This window comes from Garra rufa, chromosome 15 (genome assembly GCF_049309525.1).
Source record: "Garra rufa chromosome 15, GarRuf1.0, whole genome shotgun sequence".
Classification (NCBI taxonomy): domain Eukaryota; kingdom Metazoa; phylum Chordata; class Actinopteri; order Cypriniformes; family Cyprinidae; genus Garra; species Garra rufa.
The window spans coordinates 3,836,707-3,863,268 of NC_133375.1; the positions used below are offsets into that span (position 1 = coordinate 3,836,707).

Genomic DNA, 26,562 nt, shown 5'->3' on the forward strand with positions numbered 1-26,562 from the left:
TTTATGAATCTCAACAATGGTGACATGCTTCATGCTGCAATGTATTCTGTGTGCATCATGCAAATCTCGTCCAGGGCTCCCAGAATGCATTGCGGTATGCAACATGTCACCATTGTTGAGATTCATACACTGATTCTTGATGTCTGTGTGTGTCGAAGCAGTCAGTAGTGATTTGTGAACAAAGTGTCTTAAAAATTACAATTAGAAATAGAAATTAAGTGAAAGAAAAGTGCTGTATTTGGTGCTGTGGAAATACATCATTTCAGTAATTAATATGAAATAAAGGTAATACTTTATTTTACAGTCTCTTAACTTTTTGCTTATTAGTATGCGTAGTACTAGAATATTAGCCATTTATTGGTATGAATTGATAACTACACATATTAATGCTTTAATCTACATCTCTAATCCTACCCAATACCTAAATGTAACATCTACCTTACTAACTATTAATAAGCAGCAAATTAGAAATTAATTGGGGTTGTAACACTTGGGAGTCGGGAGACAGACGTTCGGATCCAAATGCAGGCTTTATTGAGAAGGCGTGGTAAACAGACAGGGTCAATCACCGGCAAACAACAACAACGAGGATAATCCAAAGAGTAGTCAAACACAGGCAGAGGGTCGGGGCTGGCAGCGAGAATCAAAACACGGGGAGGAGTCCAGGAATCAAACACAGAGAAAACAAACACGGAAAGAAACGCTCAGAAATAATGACCAGATGGAACAATAAGACTTAGCCCGGAAGTGTGTGTGTCTGTGACTTAAATGCATGTGGGTAAATGTGAAACAGGTGTGTGCAGCAATCAGTGCAGTGGAAAACGAGGAGCAGGTATGTGCAGTGATTGGTGCAGTGGCTTGTGGGGAATGCAGTCCAGAATGTGTTGTGCAAGAGTTCATGAAGACAGGATTGACCACATACGTGACAGGGGTAAAGTCATAGTTAATAGTGAATAAATGTTCCCTATTCTAAACTGTTACAGAAAATAAATAGCATAGCTCAGATCACTGCATGATATCTTTATCGTGTTGCTTTTGACATAACAGACATAGTTACAACTACTAGAGAAAAACAGGTTGGTGCCCACTGACTTGGTTTTGAACCTACAGTGGTGTGAAAAATGTTGGCCCTTTCCTAATTTTATTTATTTTATTTTTTTGCATGTTTGTCACACTTTAATGTTTCAGATCATCAAACATGTAAACAAGTAAACACAACATGCATTTTTTAAATTAAGATTTGAAGGTAAAAAAAAAAAGTCCAAACCCACATAACCCTGTGTGAAAAAGTTATCCACAAATGGCAAAAACATGGAACAGTGGTGAACCTTCCCAGGAGTGGCCAGCCGACAAAAATTACCCCAAGAGCGCAGCGACAACTCATCCAAGAGGTCACAAAAGAGCCCACAACAACATCTAAAGAACTGCAGGCCTCTCTTGCCTCAGTTAAGGTCAGTGTTCATGACTCCACCATAAGAAAGAGACCTGCAATGGCCTGCATGGCAGAGTTCCAAGACGAAAACCACTGCTGAGAAAAAAGAACATAAAGGCTTGTCTCAATTTTGCCAGAACACATCTTGATGATCCCCAAGACTTTTGGGAAAATACTCTTTGGACTGACGAGACAAAAGTTGAACTTTTTGGAAGGTGTGTGTCCCATTACATCTGGCATAAATGTAACACAGCATTTCAGAAACAGAACATCATACCAACTGTAAAATATGATGGTGGTAGTGTGATGGTCTGGGGCTGTTTTGCTGCTTCGGGAAGAATTGCTGTGATAAATGGAACCATGAATTCTGCTGTCTACCAAAAAATCCTGAAGGACAATGTCCAGCCATCTGTTCGTGACCTCAATCTGAAGCGAACTTGGGTTCTGCAGCAGGACAATGATCCAAACACACCAGCAAATCCACCTCTGAATGGCTGAAGAAAAACAAAATGAAGACTTTGGAGTGGCCTAGTCAAAGTCCTGCCCTGAATCCTATTGAGATACTGTGGCATGACCTTAAAAAGGCGATGAACATGACCTTCATGCTCATAAACTTGACTGAATTACAACAATTCTTCCAAGATGAGTGGGCCAAAATTCCTGCACAGCGCTGTAACAGACTCATTGCAAGTTATCGCAAACGCTTGATTGCAGTTGTTGCTGCTAAGGGTGGCCCAACCAGTTATTAAGTTTAGGGGGCAAACACTTTTTCACACAGGGCCATGTGGGTTTGAATTTAGTTTTCCCTTCATAATAAAAAAAAAAAACTTAATTCAAATACTGCATGTTGTGTTTACTTGTGTTATCTTTGATTAATATTTAAATTTGTTTGATGATCTGAAACATTAAAGTGTGACAAACATGCAAAAAAAATAAAAATAAATCAGGAAGGGGGCCAACACTTTTTCACACCACTATGTATTGTTATCCAATTTATGAGCCTCAAAACATTTTAGAATGCACACATATAGGTCAGGAAAACAAACCCCCCTACAGTTGGACTTTTTACAGCTGCCTGTGTCTAAGCATTTACAGTTACTTTCAGTTTGGACAGACAGAGGTAGAATGTGAATGTTTAGATTTAGGTGTTGACATAAACATTATTAGTATTAGTATTTTGAATAGTAAATATATTCCTATTGACAAAGTAGGCTGTAAGTTTTGCTTATTTAAATCAGAGGTTGCATTATTCTTTAACATTGTTCGTCATTTTGACGGGTCGTAAAAATTCCGTCATAATCTATTATTACCCGTCATTTTAATTTCATATTTTAATTATAATTACACATTTCATTGCATTTATTCTTGTGATACATTTAATTTAATATTCTCATTTTTAGAACCAATATCAATTCTTAAATCCCAATCAATCTTTTGGTCTATGCTGTTTTCAGCTGATGAATAAACAGAATGAATAGAATGAATCACCTCTCCAATAAATCGCAATAGGCTTAGTTCTGTGCTACTTTTGATATGAAACAAAGTCTCGGATTTAAAATTTTGTTAATTTAATTAGATATAAATACAGTTTTGGGGCTCTGTAATGTGGCTTGATAGATCACTGTAGCTTACACTATGTACTCGTCTGTGCGTAATCAAACGCATAGCAAAAATTTGTGATAATTTTGTTTTTTTTGTTTTGGATCCCATACTCTACTGCCACACTGGACCACACTCGCCACCAACTGGACAGGGGTGAGAATTGCAGTTAAATTACAATAGATCACCTTCAATTTAATCTGTCAAAGTGACGGAGAGCCTCTTTCTGACACCGATAAAAAAATTCTGTCAATGATGGACAATTTTCGGTTAACACAACCTCTGTCCTTTCAGTTAATTAACTTTGCATTGCATATTTTACCTGAGGTTCACCAAGCTATTAAACAGTAAATTTTTTGTCAACTTTAGACTCACCCATGTTTGTTTATCAAATTATGCCTTTCATCCTCCTCCAACATATAATTACAGCAGTCTAAAGAGCAGGATCAGAGAAGTGTTGGAAACAGAGTGAAGAAATGAACAGACTAGAAGGACAAATAGAGGAGCGAGGGTATTGGGGCAGTAAAGCAGAGTTTCTTCTGGCTGTGGCTGGGAATGTGGTTGGTCTGGGTAACGTGTGGAGGTTTCCTTACCTCTGCTACAGGAATGGAGGAGGTATGATACAGCTTAAATATAGATTTCTGTACATTGCTGAACATAACTGGTGCATGTTAGCAAAGAGATATAATAAAATAATTTTTAAATCATTTTTAATGTTACACTTGGACACAAGCTTTAAAAAAAACACTTATTGAAAGATTGGTCTAACCATAATGCTGCAACATGTAACCATGTAAATTCTCTAATCTGTGATAAAATATTGTTTTGCTTCTACAAACCGCTTGTTCTATGTAAGGTCACAGGTAACCTATCTATCCCAGCATGACCAGTCCATCACAGGGCTAAAACACACTCAAATTACCATTTGTCATTTAATTAAGTACTTAATAGTAGTAGCCGTATACTTACCATGTAACTAAGTTATGGAACTTCCTGTAACTACAGTTTGTAATTATGTAGATGTAATAGGCAGCTACTGTTACACAGCTACTTGTACACTTAAGTACAATCTTAATACACTTTATTTTAAGTAGCTTATGCCTGTGTAATATTCTGTAATGTAATTAGAAATGTATTACATGTATTTTAGCTTTGTACTGGTGGGTTAAATCAAACTAAGGTGCAGCTGGATAAGGTATACAGTATAAATACATATGAAGTACACTTAAGTACAATCTTGATACACTTTATTTTAGGTAGCATATGCCTGTGTACTTACATTTTTAATCACATTGTATAAAGTCTGCAACACATATGTAACAATCTTTTGGTAACATAAGTAGACTCAGTCTGTTACATATATGTGTAATAGTAGCTGCCTATTACATCTACATAATTACAAACTAATTACAGGCTGTTCCATAACTTAGTTACATGGTACATCGTCTACTACTAAGTACTTAACTAGGTAATTACTCTGTATTATGGACACCTTCAAATAAAGTGCTACCTAAAAATCGTATCAACAATTTCAATGTGGACCTCAGAAAACTTTTTTTTTTTTTTTAAATATGCAATTCAAGACATCTTTAATAATGTGTTTTTGCACTGGTATGTTCTCAGGCGCATTCCTGATACCCTACCTGGTGTTTGTGATTATCTGTGGGGTGCCTCTGTTCCTGCTAGAGATGGCTATGGGACAATACACACAGGAAGGGGGAATTACATGTTGGCATCGGCTCTGTCCACTAGCTGAGGGTGAGAGTCAAAAAAAAAAAAGATTTGTACAAATGTTTAATTACATCTTGTTAATCTCATTGCATGGCAACACTTTTGTCATGCAGTTTTATAGACATCACAGTGATATTTAATTCATTATATCAGCTATTTCCTTTTGGGTTTTTTTCTTTGTTAAAGAGATTCATCAAAAAAAGAAAATTCCTCATGTCGTTCCAAAGCCGAAAGACTATTGTTCATCTTCGGAATGCAAATTACATTATTTATGATGAAATCCGAGAGCTTGCTGACTTGGCATACAGTGAGGGAAAAAAGTATTTGATCCCCTGCTGATTTAGTACGTTAGTCCACTGACAAAGAAATAATCAGTCTTTAAGTTTGATGGTAGGTTTATTTGAACAGTGAGAGATAGATAAAAAAAAAAAAACTGAAAAATGCATTTCAAAAAAGTTATAAATTGATTTGCATTTTAATGAGTGAAATAAGTATTTGACCTTTATCGCAAAACATGACTTTGTGGCAAAACCATTTTTGGCAATCACAGATGTTTCTTGTAGTTGGCCACTAGGTTTGCACGCATTTCTGGATGTATTTTGTCCCACTCCTTTTTAAGATCTACTCCAAGTCATTAAAGGTTTCGAGGCTGATGTTTGGCAACTCGAACTTCAGCTCCTTCCACAGATTTTCTATGGGATTTCTATGCCATTTTTCATGACCTATTTTCAATGTCATGGCTGTCTTCAATGCCCTGGTCCTGACCGCACATGGCCTCGTCCATTGTCCCTTCAATGCGGTGCAGTTGTCCTGGCCCCCTCAGTAGAAAAACACCCCCAAAGCATAATGTTTCCACCTCTATGTTTGATGGTGGGGATGGTGTTCTTGGGGTCAATAGGCTGCATTCCTCCTCCTCCAAGCATGACGAGTTGAGTTGATGCCAAAGAGCTTGATTTTGGTCTCATCTGACCACAACACTTTTACCCAGTTCTCCTCTGAATCATTTAGATGTTCATTGCCAAACTTCAGACAGGCCTGTACATGTGCTTTCTTGAGAAGGGTCTTGAGAAAGATCCTCCTGTGTAGTTCTGGGCTGATTCCTCACCGTTCTCATGATCATTGAAACTCCACAAGGTGAGATCTTGCATGGAGCCCCAGACCTATAACTGACAGTTATTTTGTGTTTCTTCTATTTGCAATTAACTGCACTAACTGTTGTCACCTTCCCACCAAGCTGCTTGGTGATGGTCTTGTAGCCCATTCCAGCCTTGTGTAGGTCTACAATCTTGTCCCTGGCATTCTTGGACAGCTCTTTGGTCTTGGCAATGATGGAGAATTTGGCATCTGATTGATTGCTTCTGTGGACAGATGTCTTTTATACAGGTAACAAATTGAGATTAGGAGCACTTCACTTAAGAAAGTGCACCTAATCTTGGTACATAGCCACTGCGCGGCTGGATAATGACTTTACAGTCATTAGGCCCAAACTCAAGACAGGAAGCACTGACAGACAGGGCTCGCAATTCACCGACTCTTTTGACTGACGCTAGGGCCAAAGGCAGAGCGATTTTCAATGTCAGGGCCCTCAAGTCGATCAATGTTAGCGGCTCAAAAGTCTGCCGCTTCTTCCAGAGGGGGGAGCTTGCAGTAACCCTTGTCATCCGCGCAGTCAACAGTGGTGAGAGTCGCGGCAGTAGAAAGGTTCACTTGCGCCGAATATGGCACCCGCCAAGCTTTAGTGAGCTCTTCATGGACAGCAGGCATGAAAGGGGCTGGTCGCTGATGAGAAGGAGGCTAACGTTTTCCCTTCAGGAACCATTCATCAAGGAGGCCAGAGGCGAGCTCTTCCGGTGCCGGCCACTCAAGGCCGAGCTCCTCCACAGCACACATAAATATGCGAATCAGCTCCGTGTCCACGCTCGGCCACATCGACTGAGAAGGAGGCGGGGCTTTGGGCCCAAGCATCAGAAGAGAATCACTGATGTCACATGGACTATTTTTACAATGTCCTTACTATGTTTTTGAGACTGGGAGCATTTCAGTTATATTGCTGTCTATGCAAGGTAAGAAAGCTCTTCTCTCAGAAAAGATGTGTAGCTACCGCTTGGATTTCATCAACAATATCTAAATTTTTGTTCCAAAGATGAACAAAGGTCTTACAGGTTTGGAATGACATGAGAGTGAGTAATTAATGACTGAATTTTCATTTTGGGGTGAACTATCTCTTTAAATTCTGATTATGATTCTCTTCTAGTCATTGTATTTATGTATTGTATTTATTACTTTTGTCAGGTATTGGCTACACAGGACAACTGATTAATCTATACACATGCATGTATTACATCATCATTCTGGCCTGGGCGCTTTTCTACCTCATCTTCTCTTTCAGCTCACATTTGCCCTGGGCCAGTTGTGACAACACCTGGAATACAGGTGATAAAATAAAAATCAATCAATCAATCAATAAAATAAACTTTAATATCTATAATCTAAATCTATAATCTCTTATAATCTTTTTTTTCTTAGACAACTGTGTAAATCTTGCCGCAAAGAATTTGACCCTCAACCGGACAATGCTGATTAATTCAACACCTGCAGCTACTGAGTTCTGGGAGTAAATAATTACAGTGATACAGAGTTTTTCAAGAACATTGTGAACCAATGTTGGGGAGAGTTATTGGTTATTGTAATGCATAACAATACTGTGCTACTTTCCCCAAAATTAACTAATTGCATTACATAGTTATTTTAGCATTACTGTTTCTCATGTGGCCTGGGCTTGATTGTTTGTGTTTTTCGAAAATGCCCTTTCATAATTCAATGAGCTCAAACAAACCTTTCAGGTGGTGCCATTCTAGATTGCATGAAGACTAAGATGCAGGAGAAGAAAATGTAACAGTTTCTCATCAATAACAAAAATGAAACAATATGTTAATCTGAAGTCATTTTTGATTTTTAGTGTGTTTAAACTGGATCATTGAAGGTCAGCGACAAAGACAAGAGTTGAGTAAATGCTTGATGACATTTAGTCTAGAACTACAGTAAGCATCACGTCCACACAACGCACACTACATATCTACACTTAACTGATTTCTCGCAGTTTGAGGACAGGAGAGCTGTCAGTCAATAGATGGGAAAAAAAGTAACTGGCATTACGTGTTTGAAAAAGTAACAATATTTTAAAGACACACGTATAAGTAAAGATAAGTAGTTGCAAAGTTACTCATAGTTAGCAGTGGACTATCACTATGAAGTGTTACCAAAACAAAAGCATGTTGTTTCTGACTCTCTCATTACAGACGCAGAGTGCTGTCTCTCTCTGGAGGGATTGAGGAGATTGGTAAAATCAACTGGGAGATTCTTCTGTGTCTTATTGCGATGTGGATCATATGTTATTTCTGCATCTGGAAAGGAGTAAAATCTTCAGGCAAGGTGTGCAATTATGTTACTTTACATTCTGAAAAATGCTAATCATATTTATTAGTAAGAAATTTGTATTTTGTCACATTGCTCACATTGGTTTACATGTAAGTGTAGTTGTGCAGAAGGGAACAAGTATGGTCAAATTAATGCAGATACTTCTTGTATCTTGTATTGTGCCTGTAGGTGGTGTATTTCACAGCCACTTTTCCTTATGTGATGCTGCTTGTGCTGCTGATTCGTGGGTTGACTCTTCCTGGAGCTCTGCAGGGTGTTGTGTTTTACCTGTACCCTGAACCAGCCCGACTTTCTGACCCACAGGTAACCCCACCATCTGCTCTCCATCACAATGTGACCTCATGACCACATATAGCCTAAAACCAATGTGTAGATTACATTTTTAATAATTAAAATATCATAATATGTATCATTTTTAGTAATTTTACTACATTTTAACATTAAAAAGTATGCCATTTTCTGTAACTAACAACATACATGTACAGTCAGGTCCATATATATTTGGACACTGACACACTTTTCATAATTTCGGCTCTGTATGCCACTAGAATAGTTTTAAAATGATACAATCAAGATGAAATAGAAGTCCAGACTTTAAGATTTAATTCAAGGGGTTGAACAAAAATATAACATAAAATGCTAAGGAATTACAACCATTTTTATACACAGACCCCCCATTTTCAGGGGCTCAAAAGTAATTGGACAAATAAATATAATCATGAATAAAATGTTCAGTTTTAATATTTTGTTGAGAATCCTTTGCAGGCAATGGCTGTCTTAAGTCTGGAACTCATGGACATCACCATAGACTGGGTTTCCTCCTTTGTGTGGCTTTGCCAGGCCTTTACTGCAGCTGACTTCAGTTGTTGTTGGTTTATGGGTCTTTCTGCCTTTAGTTTTGTCTTCAGCAAGTGAAATGCATGCACAATCAATTTGAAATCAGAAGATTGACTTGGCCATTGCAGAATATTCCACTTTTTTACCTTTAAAAACTCCTGGGTTGCTTTTGCTGTATGTTTTAGGTCATCGTCCATTTGTACTATGAAGAGCCGCCCAAACAACTTTGCTCCATTTACCTGAATCTGGGCAGACAGTATATCCCTGTACACTTCAGAATTCTTCCAGCTGCTTCTGTCTTCTGTCACATCATCACTAAACACCGGTAACCCAGTGCCACTGGAAGCCATGCATGCTCATGCCATTACACTGCTCCACCATGTTCACAGATGATGTTGTAGGCTTTGGATCATGAGCTTTTCCAAGCCTTCTCCATACTTTTTTCTTCCCGTCAATCTGGTACATGTTGATTTTAATTTCAGCAGTCCAAAAATGCTTTTCCAGAAGTGGTCTGGCTTTTTTAAATGTTTTTTGACAAAGTCTAATCTGGCCTTGTTTGCACCTTGTGGTAAACCCTCTCTATTTTGCTCTGGTGAAGTCTTCTCTTGATTGTAGACTTTGACAGTGACATGCCTACCTCCTGGAGAGTATTCTTCACTTGGCTGGATGTTGTAAAATGTTTTATTACCAAGGAGAGGATCATCCATTCATCCACCATACTGTCGTCTTTTGTGAACATCCCGGCCATTTTATGTTGCTGAGCTCACCAGTGTGTTCTTTTTCTTCTCAGAAGTCACCAAACTGTTGATTTGGCCACTCCTAATGTTCCTACTATCTCTCTGATGCATTTGTTTGCTTGCTGAAATGTCCATCCTCTTTTCATTTTCATCTTTCTGGTAGATGGCAGCAGATTTTTATCCAGAATGTCCCCGTACATTTCTCCATTCATCCTGCCTTCAATAATATGAAGTCTGCCAGTACCCATTGCTGAAAAGCAGCCCCAAACCATGATGCTTCCACCCCCAAACTTAACTGTTGGTATGGTGTTCTTGGGGTAGTGGGCAGTGCTATTTCTTCTCCAAACATGGTGTGTAGAATGACTGCCAAAAAGTTCAATTTTGCTTTCATCTGACCATACTATAGTCTCCCAATAATCCACAAATTTTAACCGAGCCTCAACATGCTTTTTGTTCAGCAATGGAGTCTTGTGTGATGAGCGTGCATGGATGTCATGGCGGTTCAGTGCATTGCTTATAGTTTATTTGAAACAACAGTACCTGCTGATGCAAGGTCTTCCTGAAGTTCTGCCCGAGTGGTTCTTGGCTCTTGGAGAACTCTCCTGATTATTCTTTGGACTCCTCGGACAGGGATCTTACGTGGAGCACCTGATCGTGGCCGGTTTATGGTGAACTGATGCTCTTTCCATTTCCGGATAATGGCCCCCACAGTGCTCACAGGAACATTCAGCATTCTGGAAATGCACCTATAACCATTCCCATCAAAATGCTTTTCAACGATAAGATTACGAAGATCTTGAGAGAGTTCTTTGCTTTTACCCATCATGAAGTCTTTCCTGTGTGCCTTCTGGGTAATGAGAAGCCTTTATAGGCCATCAATTATGACTAAAGCAGCTGATATCAATTAGTACTGATAGGGGGCAGGGTTTCTCTCTTAATACTGACAGATTTCAGGTAATCTCCTGGCTTTCTATGTCATTTTGCACTTTGTTATCTTCATGTGTTCAATACTTATTCCCTGTGTCACTTCACTTTATTTATTATGACTCAACTTGTATACTTATAGGTTCTGATTTCTTTTTATGAATTCAATATTTGGCTTGATGGCTACATCTGCTGGAAATTTGATGTCAATAGCCCACTTAGAAATACCCTTACTGATAAAAATGCTGATGTGTCAAATACTTATTTTCCCCGCTGTGTATATATATATATATATATATATATATATATATATATATATATATATATATAAAGAAAGAACTGTTGTGTGTGTGTGTGTGTGTGTGTGTGTGTGTGTGTGTGTGTGTGTATATATATATATATATATATATACACACACACACAACAGTTCTTTCTGGTCCTTCAATCTGAGTGTGATATTATGTTGAGCACAAATAGAGCAGGCAGTAGCATAGGCTTTAATGTCTTCAGCAATCTTCGGCCACCAAAAACATCAGAGTGTACTGCTTTAGGTATGAAGAGATGGCATGGAGAGTCATTACCTAGGTCAGCCTCCTGCTGCTGTGCCTGTCTAACTGTGGTCTCTATTCCCAATCTGACTGCTGCTACAATCCTAGAGGGGAGAATGATCGTCACAGGGGTTGAAATCATGTTGGGTGGGTCAAACTGCCTGGAGAGAGCATCCGTTTTTTGATTCTTTGAACCTGGTCCATAGGAAAGAACTAAATCAAAACAGTTACAGAATAAAGCCCATGGGGCCTGGCGAGAGTACAGTCTCTTGGCCTCTTGGATATAGACTAGATTCTTGTGATCTATCCATACCACAAAGGAGTGTTTGGCTCCCTCCAACCAGTGACCACATTCGTCCAATGCTAGTTTGATTGGAATTGCTAATTATTGCAAATAACTCCCTGTTACCGATGTCATCATTTCTTTCAGCAAGTGAGAGCTTATGTGAAAAGAAGGCACATGGGTACAATCTGTTGTCTCTTATGTCATACTATGAAAGTACAACTCCCAGTCATATCTCAGAAGCATCCACCTCCACTATGAAGGGCAGCTCAGGATCTGGGATAATAAGTGTCTGTCTTTTATTTTACAGAAAGCCTTTTCAGCCTCTTCTGTCCACTGGAAACCTTTAACATTCTTCCCAGTGAGAGCTGTAAGTGGAGCAGCAATTGGACTGAACTTTCAATAGAAATTGTAAAAGCAAAGAAAGTGCTGTACCTGTTTGTTGGAGGTGGGCTAAGGCCAATCTCTAACTGCTTGGGTCTTTGCAGGGTCCATCTGGATATGACCTTTAAATAGGATCTTGAACATGAAACTCACTCTTCTCCACTTTGATAAAGAAATGGTTTCTCATGAGCTGCTGGAGGACCAGGCGAACATGCTGCACATCTTCCTGGAGGTCCTTGGAAAGGATAAGAATATCATTCAACTATACAAATACAAATCAGTTTAGCATGTCTTTTAGCACCGTGGTTCTCAACTCCAGTCTGCGGGGCCAACTGCTCTGCACATTTTGTATGTCTCCTTCATTTAACACACCTGATTCAGATCATCAGCTCATTAGGAGAAAGAATCATGAACTGAACTGAGTCTGTCAGATTCAGAAACATACAAAATGTACAGAGCAGTGGGGCCCGAGGACTGTAGTTGAGAACCACTGTGCTAAAGGACATGCTAAACTTATTTGTATTTGTATATTTGGATGATATTCTGATCATTAATCAAAGCCTGGAACACTGCAGGTGCATTTACCAAACCAAAAGACATGACTTGATATTCATTATGGCCAGTGGGTGTATTAAAAGCAGTTTTTCATTCATCGCCAGTACAGATGCGGACCAGATTATTTGTATTGCGAAGGTCCAGTTTAGTCAATATAGTAGCCCCCTGAAGCAGCTCGAAGGCAGTAGGCATCAATGGATTGTTTGACCATTAGTAGTGATTTAATGCAGGTGTGCAATTCTCTAACAAACGAGAAGTGGGGTTCAACTGCAACTGGGGTTGAAATTGCACCATCCAGTGGTGATCCCAGGGAATCTCAGGCAGAACATTACATAAAATATGTTAATAAATACTACTATTATTATTTATATAAAATATTTATTGAATATTTAATAAACAACAGACATCTCAGCCGCTGATGATCTGAAGCTTACATGTCAGAAAACGTCAATGCAAATTTTCAAATAGACATCAAACTACATATTTGAACTATAAACAAGTATATTCTCACATGAAAACCTTTTAAAACTACATTCTGTGGCAAAAAAACGATAATATTTATAATATAATACTGGATTTGGGCATCCGCCATGATACCTGCCAGATTTGAGGACCAGAAAGAACTGTTGTATAAATAAATATTTCTATTTACAAAGTATTATTATATTGAAATTTCTGTGTGTAGGTTTGGTTGGAGGCTGGAGCTCAGATCTTATTTTCCTACAGTGTGTCTCTTGGCATTCTCACTGTTTTAGCCAGCTACAATAAATACAACAACAACTGCTACAGGTTAGCATTGGTGCTTTCAGTGAAATAAAAAAAGAATAAACACATGAATGAGTTAACTGTACAAAGAAAGTATTAACTATTTGTTATGTTCTATTAGCAAAATGTTATTGTAATAAATGTACAGTATACTGCTTCATGTGATGCTCGGCCAGCAAATGTTAGACAATGAATGACATTTTGTATTTTCATAATCAATGTCTATCAGGGACAGCTTGTGGCTTTGCCTTCTGAACAGTTGCACCAGTTTGGTGGCTGGCTTTGCTGTGTTCTCAGTCTTGGGCTTCATGGCCCAAGAGCAGGGCGTCCCCATTGCAGAGGTGGCAGAATCAGGTAATACAGTATTCATGAAATTTCATGAAAACATTAGCAGTATTATAAGAGAAATTTGATAATAGAGACTGTATTAAAGTAATGATTAAGAATAATGATTGCTCAATATCAGATCCCGCATTGTCTTTGTCAGGTCCAGGACTAGCTTTTATAGCATATCCACAGGCGGTAGCTATGATGCCTTTCCCTCAGTTGTGGGCTGTTTGTTTCTTCATTATGATTATTTTGCTGGGGCTATATACACAGGTGAGTAAAAACTGACAAATGAGTTGTTATACCAAATCATATATATGCACTAATTTGCATGTTCTCTGAATGTTACCAAATAATCTGGTGTATTTTCAACCTAATATCTTTACACCATACCTGTGACATGCTGTCAATTACCTCAGGCAATCATTTTGACATGGCCTTCTTCAAGTAGCTTTAATTTTTCTTCTACATTTAATTTAGTTTTTAGTGTTTGATAACTTTATTCAATTTCTCTATATTTCCTACTTGTTGAAGGGCACAGGTAAACAATGGGTTTATGTTACAATTATTTTAAGTTTAATTAAATTCGGTTGTTGTCATTATAAAGTCTAATAAGAGTTAAAATTGATAGCGCACAATTATACTGTAATGCTGAATGGCTATAACATTTAAATATTAGAAATAAAATGACAATTTCCTAGACACATCAGTAACATTGGTGTCAGTGATATTCACATTCAGTCATAAAAAAAAAATTCAACACGTATTAAAAATCTTCTTTATGTCTTTATCTCAATTTGAATATTGATTGTGAAATTACAGCAACATAAAATATATATTTAAAAATTTTAATGTTGTGGGATTAATCATGATTTATTAAAAAAGTGTGATTAATTAGTTATTTTGTAATCATTTGACAGCACTAATAAAAATGTTAACAGTAAATACAAAAGTGCATTCAGAGTGTCCATGACCTGGAAGGTTGTTTCACTGTAGCATAAAATAGTGTATGTAAATTAAAATATGTGTAGAGCATAAACCAAAGGAAACTGGACCAAAGAATATTATTGGGGAAAAAGCAGGGTTCATGAACTGCAAATATTTTATTTGGAGTAATTTTCAGGTTTGTGGAGTGTAAATACAACAGTAGCTCCAAATTCATCTGGGATCTTTTGGTGTTAGCTTTCTAAGTGTTGACGGGATACTGCACCAAACAATAAAAAATTCTGTCATCATTTACTCACCTTCATGTTGTTCCACAACTAATCTATCTAACTTTTGTTCTGAAGTTTGTTTTAATGGAAGCCATCATGACGTCAGTGATGGACCTGTTCCCCACGATTCTGCGCAGACCAGGACGGCGAGAAATGTCCCTCCTGCTCCTCTGTCTCACCTGCTTCGTGGCCCAATTCATCATGGTTACAGAGGTCAGAGGATACTGTTTAGTGTGAGGAGAGTAAAATGAGCAAAATTAGTTATTGTAACAAGGGGACAGCAGAATGAGGATCCAAGTGCAGCTTTTTTAAAGATAGTAATCAGAGTTGTACAATCCAGGTCAATCGCCAGCAGACAGGTATAATTGAGGAAAGGCAGGAATCAGTGTTATAAGACAGGTGATAGGTCGGGGCAGGCGGCAAGGAATCAATAACGAGATAAACAGTCCAGGGTACTACACAGAAAATCCAAACAATGACAATGGGAAATGCACACTAATGTCAGCTTGGGCAAAACAAGACTTCGCACTGCGTGTGTGAACAGGAAGTTTATATAGCGAGGGAACAGGAAGTGGTTGGCTGTGTGATCAGTGTCAGGTGAGCGATCATGGGAAATAAAGTCCAGATGATAACAGACAGTCTTGCCTGGAGTGCCCTCTAATGGAGTTCTAGAGCACTCCAGCTGGCGATTGTGACAGTTATCATTGAAAAAAGAACTGAACCTATAGTAGAAAGGCCTAATGTTAAAGTGAACAGTAAACCTGTAAATGAGTGATCAATCTTAAAAATTAACTAAACCTATAAAGACTTAATATTAAAGTGAAACTGTAAAAATCAATCAATTTAACAAACAAGCCTATTTACACTTCTAAAAATTATAAGAGCTGTAAGATTGAGGATCTGTGCAATTTTATTCCTTTATTTGTGTTTTTATATTATCACCACCACAAAACCTTGAGTTTAGTTAATGCCAAAGAGCTGTTCTTGTAATAATAATGTTGTGGTGGTAATAAATTAAAATATGCAAATAAAGGAAAAAAAATGCAGATCCTCAATCCACAACAACATAATTTGTCCCTGGTTGTAATGCTGCATTGTGACCTGCAGGGGGGGATGTATGTATTCCAGTTGTTTGACTACTATGTCTGTAATGGAGCCTGTGTACTGTTCCTGTCTGTGTTTGAGTCTCTGGCCATGGGTTGGATTTTTGGTGAGTCACACACAGGCTACAAATTGTAACATAATATAAATCCACCAAATGCAGTGTCAATTCTGGAAAGCCAGTAAAGCTTATTCATATACTCACCACAGGAGCTGAGAGGATGTTTGACATCATTGAAGACATGACAAAATCACGACCCAACCACATGTTCATGCTGTGCTGGAAATACTTGACTCCTCTTGTGTCCCTGGTCAGTGTCTTTGTATTTCTTAAAGAATTAGTTTACTTCCACAACAAAAATTTACAGATAATTTACTCACCCCCTTGTCATCCAAGATGTTCATGTCTTTTTTTTTTTTCTTCAGTCATAAAGAAATTATGTTATTTGAGGAAATTTTTGAGGAATGTTGTCCATAGTGGACTATGGTGCCTGCGAGATCGAGCTTCCAAAATTTGAGCTTCTAAATGATCCCAGCCAAGGAAGAAGAAGCTTATCTAGCAAAATAAATTGGTTATTTTCTAATAAATGTACAATCTATACACTTGCTCATGTAAATGCTCATCTCACTCTAGCTCTGCAATGTGCATGCACACTCTGTGCACTCCGGTCCAACACAGTTAGGGTATGTCGAAAAACTCCCATCTCATTTTCTCCTCCAACTTTAAAATGTGTTATCTTTGTCGTAATGTTAATATCCTTTCATCTGTTAAGCATGCTTTTTGTTGCTCAGTGCATTTTTTTTTCGCTGTGTCAAGCTGTTGAAACTAAAAATAAGTGTTAATAGCAGTGGTCGGGAACCTATGGCTCGCGAGCCACATGTAACACTTTGACAAAAATGATGTGGCTCTCCAGCAGTCTCCTTTCACTAACATATTACAGTAGAAAAATATAATCATCACTAGAATTCAGTTCCCTGTAGAAAATAAAAGTCAATTTTCTTTGTTGTACAGCGAATCAAAGTTAACGAAGAGTCTGTTTACAATAAAATTATGTCGTTCCAACCAATGCTGATCGGCTGGGATCGTTTAGAGCCCTTTGAAGCTGCATTTTGAAAGTTCAAACTCGCAAGCACCATAGAAGTCCACTATACATAAAAAAAAAAAATCCTGAAAGGTTTTCCTCAAAAAACATAATTTCTTTATGACTGAAGAAAGAAAAACATGAACATCTTGGAAGACAATGGGGTAATTAAATTATCTTTACATTTTTGTTCTGGAAGTGAATTAATGCTTTCATGGATAATACAGTATTTGGTTGTGAATATCTGAGACATTTCATTAACGTAACCACCTCAGTTGAACTCATTATGCATACTTTTCTCTCTTTTTTCTTTCTCTTCTGTCCATTCTCAGGTGTTTTTTGTTTATTCTATGGTGGAGTACACACCCTTCACTTTTAACCGCTGGTATGTGTATCCAGACTGGGCATATGCACTAGGTTGGGGACTGGCCCTGTCCTCTATTGTACTGGTGCCTGGATGGGCACTGGGTCAACTGTTAGCTGGGAAAGGGAGTCTGAAACAGGTGAGGAGGACAAGACGTTCATCCAGTCAAGTTTCAGTCCATCTAACTGTCGTTTCCCTGTGTTTTTGCGTCTTAACAGCGTTGGCGTCTCCTGTGTAGTCCTGATACAGAGCTTCCCATCACCCGTAAACAAAGAGCTGAAATAAAGGAAACTGCTTTCACAGCAGAGATGGATGACTTAGTTAGGACAGACACGGATGAACATGAAAATGGACACTGAAAGAAAAATGACTGTATTTATAGTCAATAGTTTTATTACTCATTACTATTCAGATAAATAATCATGAAGGATTCTTTAGCAACCTTCAGAAACAAGGCCAGTTTCCTGTTTCCCATTGTCATTTCCTCTTTATTCTCACCTGTTACGTGTTTTTCGAGTTTGCCTATCTGTATTTAGCCCTGTCAGTTTTTGTCCATTTGGAGCTAGTTGGTATAAGTTCTTGATCATAGTCTTAGTTCTTGTTTTGTGTCTTGTTCCTGAGGTATCCTTGTGATTATTTATTCATTAAATGTGCTGCACTTAGATCTCTCAACACAATGTGATCTACAATGAAATAGAGAGAGCTTTGGTAACAGCCAGACCAATATTTCATTACTACAATATTAATTGTTATTGTGTTGCATAGGGCTGCCCCCTAATAGCCGCCTATAAGTTAGTGGGCAAGAAAAGGCTTGGTCAACCAAAATTTTATTAGCCGCTTAGTTGCAAAAAAAATTCACAGGAAGTGGTGAAGTCATGCAGTCCGTGATGGACAGATCGTTAACGACTGATCAATGTTTTAATACAATACATCAGGCAGGACATCCAAACACTCAGCTATCATTCATCAACCTCAAATATGACATCTGAAAGCTGTTGTTAGTACTGTTAGGGAAAGTTACTTTTGAAAGTAATGTGTTACAATATTGTGTTACTCCCTAAAAAAAAAAAAAAAAAAAAAAAACTACCCACCAAGCAAAGACATACAAAAGACGTCATTTTGACATCTTTGTTTTACGTTCAGAAGACGTCCACTGAGAAGCCAGAATGAAAGTTTTTGCCACGTCTGCTTTAGACGTCTTTTAAGTGTGCAGTAATGACGTCCAAAAAGTGAACATTCATAAGACGCCTTTTTAAAAATGTTTTTATTACTGACCAAGCCACATCATTAGTTTAAAATGACAAGAGATTACTTAATGTTTAATGAGTTTTTCTGCAAAATATTAACATATTTACAAGCTGATATAAATACATTCTAATAGTTAAACTCAAAGTCCGCTACACTGGAAATAAACACAAATGCCTCATACAAAAGTCATCGGTTATTTTCCATCAAATCTAATAAAAGAAACACAGAAATAAAGAAATGATAAGAGATTACTTAAAGGAGTAGTTCACTTTCAGAACAACAATTTACAGATAATTTACTCACCCCTTGTCATCCAAGATATATATATTTCTGATATTTCTTTTTTTCTTCAGTCGTCAAGAAATTATATTTTTTAAGATAAACATATCTGGAAATTTCTCCATATAATGGACTTAAATGGTGCCCCGATTTTTGAATCTTCAAAATGCCGTTTAAATGCAGTTTAAATGCGGCTTCAAATGGCTGTAAACAAATCCCAGCCGACGAAGAAGGGTCTTGTCTACCGAAACGTTCGGTCATTTTCTTAAAAAAATATATTTTTACATACCTTTTAAGCACTGAAACTCGTCCAGCACTAGGGCTTGAAGTGTCGACTCCACGTAAGTTACTCTGTCCACTGTGCTCCGTAACGCAGCGAATGCTTGAAGCAGTCCCATCCCCTGACTCCGATTGTTTGTAACAGTGGAACAGATGTTGTCCAGTCGTGACAGCACTGAGATTCCTGCTCCGTTGGAAATGGCTGGCATTTTCCACACTTGCACCGCCATCTCGTCTCGTTTGAACGCGGTCTGCCCGAGGCTTGTGTCGCCGTGGCCATCTCAGTTTTCTCTCTCTGACAAGAGTTCATCGTCTATGTATCCCGGCTCAAAAAGGTAGGAAACGGTGAAAAACTCCATCTCATGTGCTCCTCCAGCTTCAAAGTCGTCCAACATCGTTGTACTTTATGTTGTACCTTGTTGCTAAAGAGTGTTTGATTGCGTTGCACTTCTCTCTTCTCAAGTTCGCTTTGTAAACACTGGGTCTGTAGTTTCGCATACGTCACGCGTGTTCTTTCGACGTGAGTACACGGAGTCAGGAACGCGCACTACAAGCCCTAATGCTGGACGAGTTTCAGGTCTTAAAAGGTATATAAAAATATATTTTTCTAAGAAAATGACTGAACTTTTCGGTAGGCAAGACCCTTCTTCGTCGGCTGGGATCGTTTACAGCCATTTGAAGCTGCATTTAAACTGCATTTCGAAGATTCAAAAATGGGGGCACCATTTAAGTCCCCCGATCCTTTGTATTGCTTCCCACCATCTTTGATTTGCCCCACACCTGTTTGCAATCCCCAGTTCATTTGTCCCGCACCTGATCCCTGTTATCCTCCACTATTTAAGTCTGTCTGTTTGTTCCGTTATCGGTCGGTTAGAGAATCCTGTTGTCATTTTTATGTGGTTTTTCCGTTGATGTATATTGTTTGATTTACCTGTTGGCCTTATTAAATCATCTTTACACTCTTTCTTCGTGTGGCACCATCCCTCTGTAATCTTCACACCTACATCTTGCAGCATTACACTTCTGCTTGGTTCATGTCTTCTATAATCCGGGTCTTACATAAATAAATAATTACATAGGGTTGCACAATTTTGGGAATATTCAGGTGGACTCCATGGGAATTAATGAAGGGTGTTGACATTTAGGCTAGAAACAGAAGTAAACTGCCAGGTATGTTTACACATGTGATGAATATGTTTTGGTGACAGAAGCTTCCACAAACAGAATGACAGTGACAAGATGAGATACAGATAATAAAAAAATAATAAAAAATAAGTGCATTACAATATATACATAAATATTTAAAGCAAAATAAATAAAAAACATAATAATACACAATATATTAAGTACAAATGCATGTAAATGTAAATAATGTGTGTTATATATACACTGTAATAAAGTGTTGTCTATTGTAAAACTGTTCAAGTGATTGATTGCCTGAAGGAAAAAATGCTCGGCCATTCTGGTGCTCAGAGCCCAGCAACAGTTTGAATAGGGAGTGTGCTGGGTGTGAGGGGTCCAGAGTGATTTTGCCAGCCCTTTTACTCACTCTGGATTAGTACAGTTCTTGGACAGTGGGGAGGGTCATACCTGTGATTTGCTCAGCAGTCCAGACTGCCCTGCAATCTCCTAAGGTCTGATTTGGTAGCTGAGGTAGTTATGAGTGCACATTCAGTGACTGCACCGTAGATCAGTGTGGCAGGTTGAACTTCCTCAGCTGGCGAAGGAAGTATAACCTTAGCTGGGCCTTTTTCACAATGGAGGTTATGTGAATGTCCCACTTCATGGTGGTGCCCAAGAACCTGAATGTCTCCACTTACAGTGCTGTCCATGATGGTGAGTAGGGTGAGTGCTGAGCTGTTCCTTCTGATGTCCTAGACCTAGATTATCTTCACTGTTTTGAGCGTGTTCAACGCCAGGTTGTTGTGACTCCATCAGACAATACAGCTAGCTTTTCAACCTTCTGTTGTTAAGCCGACTTTCTTTTTCTGAATAAGGCTTAGTGTGATGTCATCTGTCAACTTGACAGAGGGGCCAGTAGATGTGCGTTACAGGGAGAAGAGCACAACACACATACAGCTGGGAAAAAAGTATTTGACACATCAGCATTTTTATCAGTAAGGGTATTTCTAAGTGGGGAATTGACACAAAATTTCCACCAGATATAGCCATCAAGCCAAATATTGAATTCATACAAAGAAATCAGAACATTTAAGTATACAAGTTGAGTCATAATAAATAAAGTGAAACGACACAGGGAATAAGTATTGAACACACCTTATTTAATACTTTGTAGAAAAGCCTTTGTTGGTGATTACAGCTTCTAGACGCCTCTTGTATGGAGAGAGCAGTGGTCTGCATTGCTCAGGACTGATTCTGGCCCACTCTTCCACACAAACGGTCTTTAAATCTTGAAGGTTCCTTGGGCCTCTTTTATGAACTTTGATCTTCAGTTCTCTCCACCTGATTTAGGTCAGGTGATTGACTGGGCCATTCAAGCAACTTGATTTTCTTTCTTTGAAACCACTTCATTGTTTCCTTGGCCTTGTGTTTGGGATTATTGTCTTGCTGAAATGTCCATCCTCCTTTCATTTTCAACTTTCTGGTAGATGGCAGCAGATTTTTATCCAGAATATCCCGGTACATTTCTCCATTGCTGAAAAGCAGCCCCAAACCATGATGCTTCCGCCCCCAAACTTAACTGTTGGTATGGTGTTCTTGGGGTAGTGGGCAGTGCCATTTCTTCTCCAAACATGATGTGTAGAATGACTGTCAAAAAGTTCAATTTTGCTTTCATCTGACCATACTATAGTCTCCCAATAATCCACAAACTTTAACCGAGCTTCAACATGCTTTTTGTTCAGCAATGGAGTCTTGTGTGATGAGCGTGCATGGATGTCATGGCGGTTCAGTGCATTGCTTATAGTTTATTTGAAACAACAGTACCTGCTGATGCAAGGTCTTCCTGAAGTTCTGCCCGAGTGGTTCTTGGCTCTTGGAGAACTCTCCTGATTATTCTTTGGACTCCTCGGACAGGGATCTTACGTTGAGCACCTGATCGTGGCCGGTTTATGGTGAACTGATGCTCTTTCCATTTCCGGATAATGGCCCCCACAGTGCTCACAGGAACATTCAGCATTCTGGAAATGCACCTATAACCATTCCTATCAAAATACTTTTCAACAATAAGATTACGAAGATTTTGAGAGTTCTTTGCTTTTACCCATCATGAAGTCTTTCCTGTGTGCCTTCTGGGTAATGAGAAGCCTTTATAGGCCATCAATTAGGACTAAAGCAGCTGATATCAATTAGTACTGGTAGGGGGCAGGGTTTCTCTCTCAATACTGACAGATTTCAGGTCATCTCCTGGCTTTTTATGTCATTTTGCACCTTGTTATCTTCATGTGTTCAATACTTATTCCCTGTGTCATTTCACTTTATTTATTATGACTTAACTTGTATACTTAAATGTTCTGATTTCTTTGTATGAATACAATATTTGGCTTGATGGCTACACTTACTGATAAAAATGCTGATGTGTCAAATACTTATTTTCCACGCTGTATGTGTTCTGGATGAGAATTATTACTAAAAGTTTATATATCCTTAAGACATCCAAGAGAATCCTAGTGAGACGTTCAGATGTTGAACCAGTTTTGTACATCCATAAGACTTCCAAGGGGGTCCCCGTTAGAGGTTCAGATATTGGACTAGAGTTGAATGCCAACAGATGTACAAAAAAATGTCCCCGTTAGACGTTTAGATACTGAACCAGATTTGCACGTCCAGTAGACTTCTAAAAGTGGTTCTGCACTGACAGATCTTATATAGACATTATTTGAACCTCTCTCTGATGTCACGCGTAATTACATCACTTTTTATGTAAAGTAATGGGTTACATTACTTTTGCATTACTTTTATGTTACTTACTTAATGTAAAAGTCCTTTCACATCAAAAAGTGTAATGAATAAGCCTCAGGCTAAAGAAAAAGTAAATTCATATCTGTACAGTAGAATGCAGGACAAGAAGGTTCAACATTCTTCAGCAAAAAAAAAAAAAGAAAAAAAAAAGAACAATGAACAAATTTAGCTTATTATGGTTAAATCTGGATCATCAAAGATCAGTAGCAAAGGGAGGAGCCATGTTAAAGGAAGGGCTGATGACATCAGTGGGCTGACTGACAGAGACAGAGCTGGTGGTAATGGAGCGCAGGGTGGAGACAGAGAGCCACAAAGCCAGGGTGACGGAAAGGGTCCAAAGGACCAAGGCAGAGCAGATGGCTCAGACGAATGAGGCACATACCTATGGTTCGACCGCTCAAGGTGGAACCATAGGGATGAGGAAGCCCGGCGGAGCTGGTGGACTGCTGGGCCACAATGGAAATGAGGAAGCTGTGAGCCATGGTGGAGCCAGAGGGTCAACAGGCCGAGCAGGGTCTGGCAGGATGCAGTGGCAGCAGGACAGAGGATGACAGAGAACATAGGAGAGAAGGTGGAACAGGGATGCTGCGTGGGAATTCGTAACAGTCAGGGGTTTCAGAGATGGTATATGCAGCCCACACACACCAATTCGTGACCCAGCACAGGGAGTGTGCTGGAATGGGGAATGACCCCCGTGGTTGTGACAAAGTACATTGAGTACATAGATCTAGTACAAGTTCACGAGTGGGAAGTCACGGGTTTGACTGCCGTTCCAGTGCACTTTCACTGGTAGAAGTTTGGAAAAACACTGGTTACGGGTTGTCTGGAACGCGGCATAAGACGAAAACTATTGGTTAAAAAACATTTTTGTAAACTGAAATAAAATTTAAAATTCATAATAACTGAAATACTAAAACTAAACGAAACTAGCAACAGCTATTAAAAAACTAACTAAAATAAAATAATAATTGCCAAAAATAAACAATCGTTTTCAAAATTAATAAGCGTTCATCCCACTACGGAAAATCTGACGTTTATCTGTTTAGTTTAAACCAACAGGCTGATTTATTTGTGCATCACCTGTAGATGGTGAATGATGATGCAACTGAGGCTGACAGCGAGATTAGTTAACTGATAGATAAAGAAGACAGACATAAATGATGGCTGCCGGTAGGAAACGACAGAGTCCTGTTTGGAGCTATTTCGAATTCAGTTCAGAAACAGGAAAAAGCAAATACCATAAACAACTTAATTTCAACACCACAAACTGTGGTTTAATGCTGCTCTAGACCGAAGATTCATTACTCCCAACGCTGCACGAATTAATTACTTGATTGCCCTAGAAATGCAAACCGCAACTCGGCGTGTGAAAGAAATGCTGAGAGAGAGCCGCAAAGTCACTATATGTGTAGACCATAGACTGGGTGTAGACGGATGGAGCAAAAAAGGTTTGACAGCTTCATTTTTGGGTATCTCTGCGTGCTTTTGCCATTGGCCTTCGAACCATTCACAGCATGCTTTGCTAAATTTGCATCGCATTTGCCATCCATATAATGGAGAAACAATAGCCAGAAAGCACCTTGAATGAATAGGACATTCCAGTACTACGCATTGTAACTGATGATGGCTCAAGCATGATTAAAGCCGCGGAGCTTCAAAAAAAGAGAAACAGGGACAGCAGAAGTGGCACAGCATGGTACTTTGGATGACTTGGATACATCTGAATCAGACTCAGAGGATGTGCTGTTGATGAGGATCAAGGTAAGTTTGTTACATTTTTTTTAACAACATTTAGATATGTATTGATATATCGTGACATTACAACTGGTTAGAAAAGAACAGCATGTACAAAATGTGTGTGCACTATTGTCCTTTTGCATTATTTACACAATATTTTGTTTATTTCGTGCTGTAAATATTAAAAAGGACAATATAATTAATTCACATGGCGCTTGATTTGAGGCGAATGTTATCTCACTACAAATTAAAAACATTTTGTCATAAAATTTACAGAATTTAACATTGAACATTGTTATATTTTTCTCAAGTACAGTTATGTATTTAAGAAACATCGACAAGTTAACCGAGTTAACACATTCTTCGTTAAATTAATAATAAACTGTTAATGTTGCTAACATACATGATACAGGAACCACAGTGGCGCAGTAACATTTATGCAATGTCACAGGAGTATGTTTAATTCACAATTTACATAAACTTGTTTACTTTTAAATATTCCTCGCACTTGAGGAGTCGGCCGTTTCAAAGCGATATCACAACACGGTATGGTTTATATCGCTATTATTGGTTGAATTGCCGATGTAGATCGTGAGCCATGAATGTAGCTCACGATTAAGATATTTGACAAAGATGAGAGGAATAAACGCACCCCCTACCAAATCGCCGAACGTAAACAAAAAGAGGCTCGGTAACAGAAAACAGTGGACCTGTCCGGACAAACTCTTCTGTCCCTCTTCTTCTTACGGTCCTTGCGAAGTCAAAGGTTTATCGTATCTTTGGTTCAGTAACAACTGCGGGACCCAAGTTAAGGAAGACACAAATCTCAGCTCGCCATACTGTCAGCGTCTGTTGGTCAAAAATGATGATCTTCGAGGAAGTGTGCCTCAGAACCAATACTTTCCCCAGAACACAGAGAAGTTCCTTCAGAAGGATGAAAACATGCTCCAGAGAAATGAGTATAATATAGAGGAACTTCAAACGAGTGCGTCTGAGCTCCAGACAAACATTTCTTCTGAGGACCCCCAGAAGTGTTCATCTTGCGCAGAGGAGCTCCAGAAGAACACATGTCCTTTAAAGAAACTAAAGGAAGAATATGAAAAACCCTTAATACGTCTTCCAAAAATTGTGTCTCACGGTGAACATTTTCTCCGGAAAAATGCTTTTTCCACAAGAAGGTCAACGAGAATGGAGAAATACAATGAGCCATGGTCTCTGACTCCATGGGTGGAGCACAACATCGAAGATGAACCGAATGAGGTGGTCACTTATATAGTAGAACAAAACAAAAGGAATATAAAGAAATATGAAAGCTTTCAAGCCAGTCAAAGACAAAATGTAAGACTTCCGAAGATTGTGTCTCCCAAACAAAGCAACCTGCAAATGACTAAATACTCCATGAAGCAGCTAAAGTCATCTGTGCTTCCCTTTCCTCAGCTGGGTGACAAGATCTGATTTTGGTGAAGGATCAGAAGAGGAATCACCTTCTCGAAGAGCTTCCAAAAATGAACTAAAGTCAGCCAAGGACGAGTTTCATTTTAGCATGGACACTAGCAGATTTACTTATTGAAGTATTACATTTTCTGTGATATTTATGAACCAATGTATTCAAACTTTATTTTGTGGCATAGCATTTCTTTCCATCATTACTGCAATACCTGCCCAGATAATTGTTGTCCAAATGTAATGAATATTACATTAAATGGCTTAAAGCTGAATGGATTTTATGTTTTTGTCTGAGTCACATTTAACAACATACACTGCCTTTCAAAAGTTT

The 26,562-nt window shown here is 38.6% G+C and overlaps 2 protein-coding genes across 2 annotated transcripts in view; both read left to right on the forward strand.

Moving 5' to 3' along the window:
* The first annotated feature begins 3,498 nt into the window (after positions 1-3,498).
* Positions 3,499-17,680, forward strand: LOC141287028 (sodium- and chloride-dependent GABA transporter 2-like). The gene is made up of 14 exons (XM_073819163.1): positions 3,499-3,646; positions 4,655-4,789; positions 7,055-7,195; positions 7,289-7,376; positions 8,062-8,194; positions 8,369-8,503; positions 13,154-13,257; positions 13,463-13,587; positions 13,721-13,833; positions 14,850-14,987; positions 15,882-15,984; positions 16,086-16,186; positions 17,290-17,460; positions 17,540-17,680. The coding sequence occupies exons 1-14, from the start codon at positions 3,508-3,510 to the stop codon at positions 17,678-17,680; spliced, it is 1,767 nt and encodes a 588-aa protein (XP_073675264.1). The 5' UTR covers positions 3,499-3,507.
* A 6,875-nt stretch (positions 17,681-24,555) lies between these two features.
* chmp7 (charged multivesicular body protein 7) overlaps positions 24,556-26,562 on the forward strand; it is a 35,726-nt gene continuing 33,719 nt past the window's right edge. The window contains exon 1 of the mRNA XM_073819566.1: positions 24,556-24,809. The gene's annotated coding sequence lies outside the window, so the exon portion shown is untranslated. The remainder of the gene's footprint in view (positions 24,810-26,562) is intronic.

Excerpts from the sequence above, each read along its gene's own strand:
- LOC141287028 (XM_073819163.1), top strand. The coding sequence starts at position 3,508 with ATGAACAGACTAGAAGGACAAATAGAGGAGCGAGGGTATTGGGGCAGT. Across the intron at positions 4,790-7,054 it reads GCTCTGTCCACTAGCTGAGG|GTATTGGCTACACAGGACAA; the intron begins GTGAGAGTCAAA and ends TACTTTTGTCAG. Across the intron at positions 8,504-13,153 it reads CCCGACTTTCTGACCCACAG|GTTTGGTTGGAGGCTGGAGC; the intron begins GTAACCCCACCA and ends TTCTGTGTGTAG.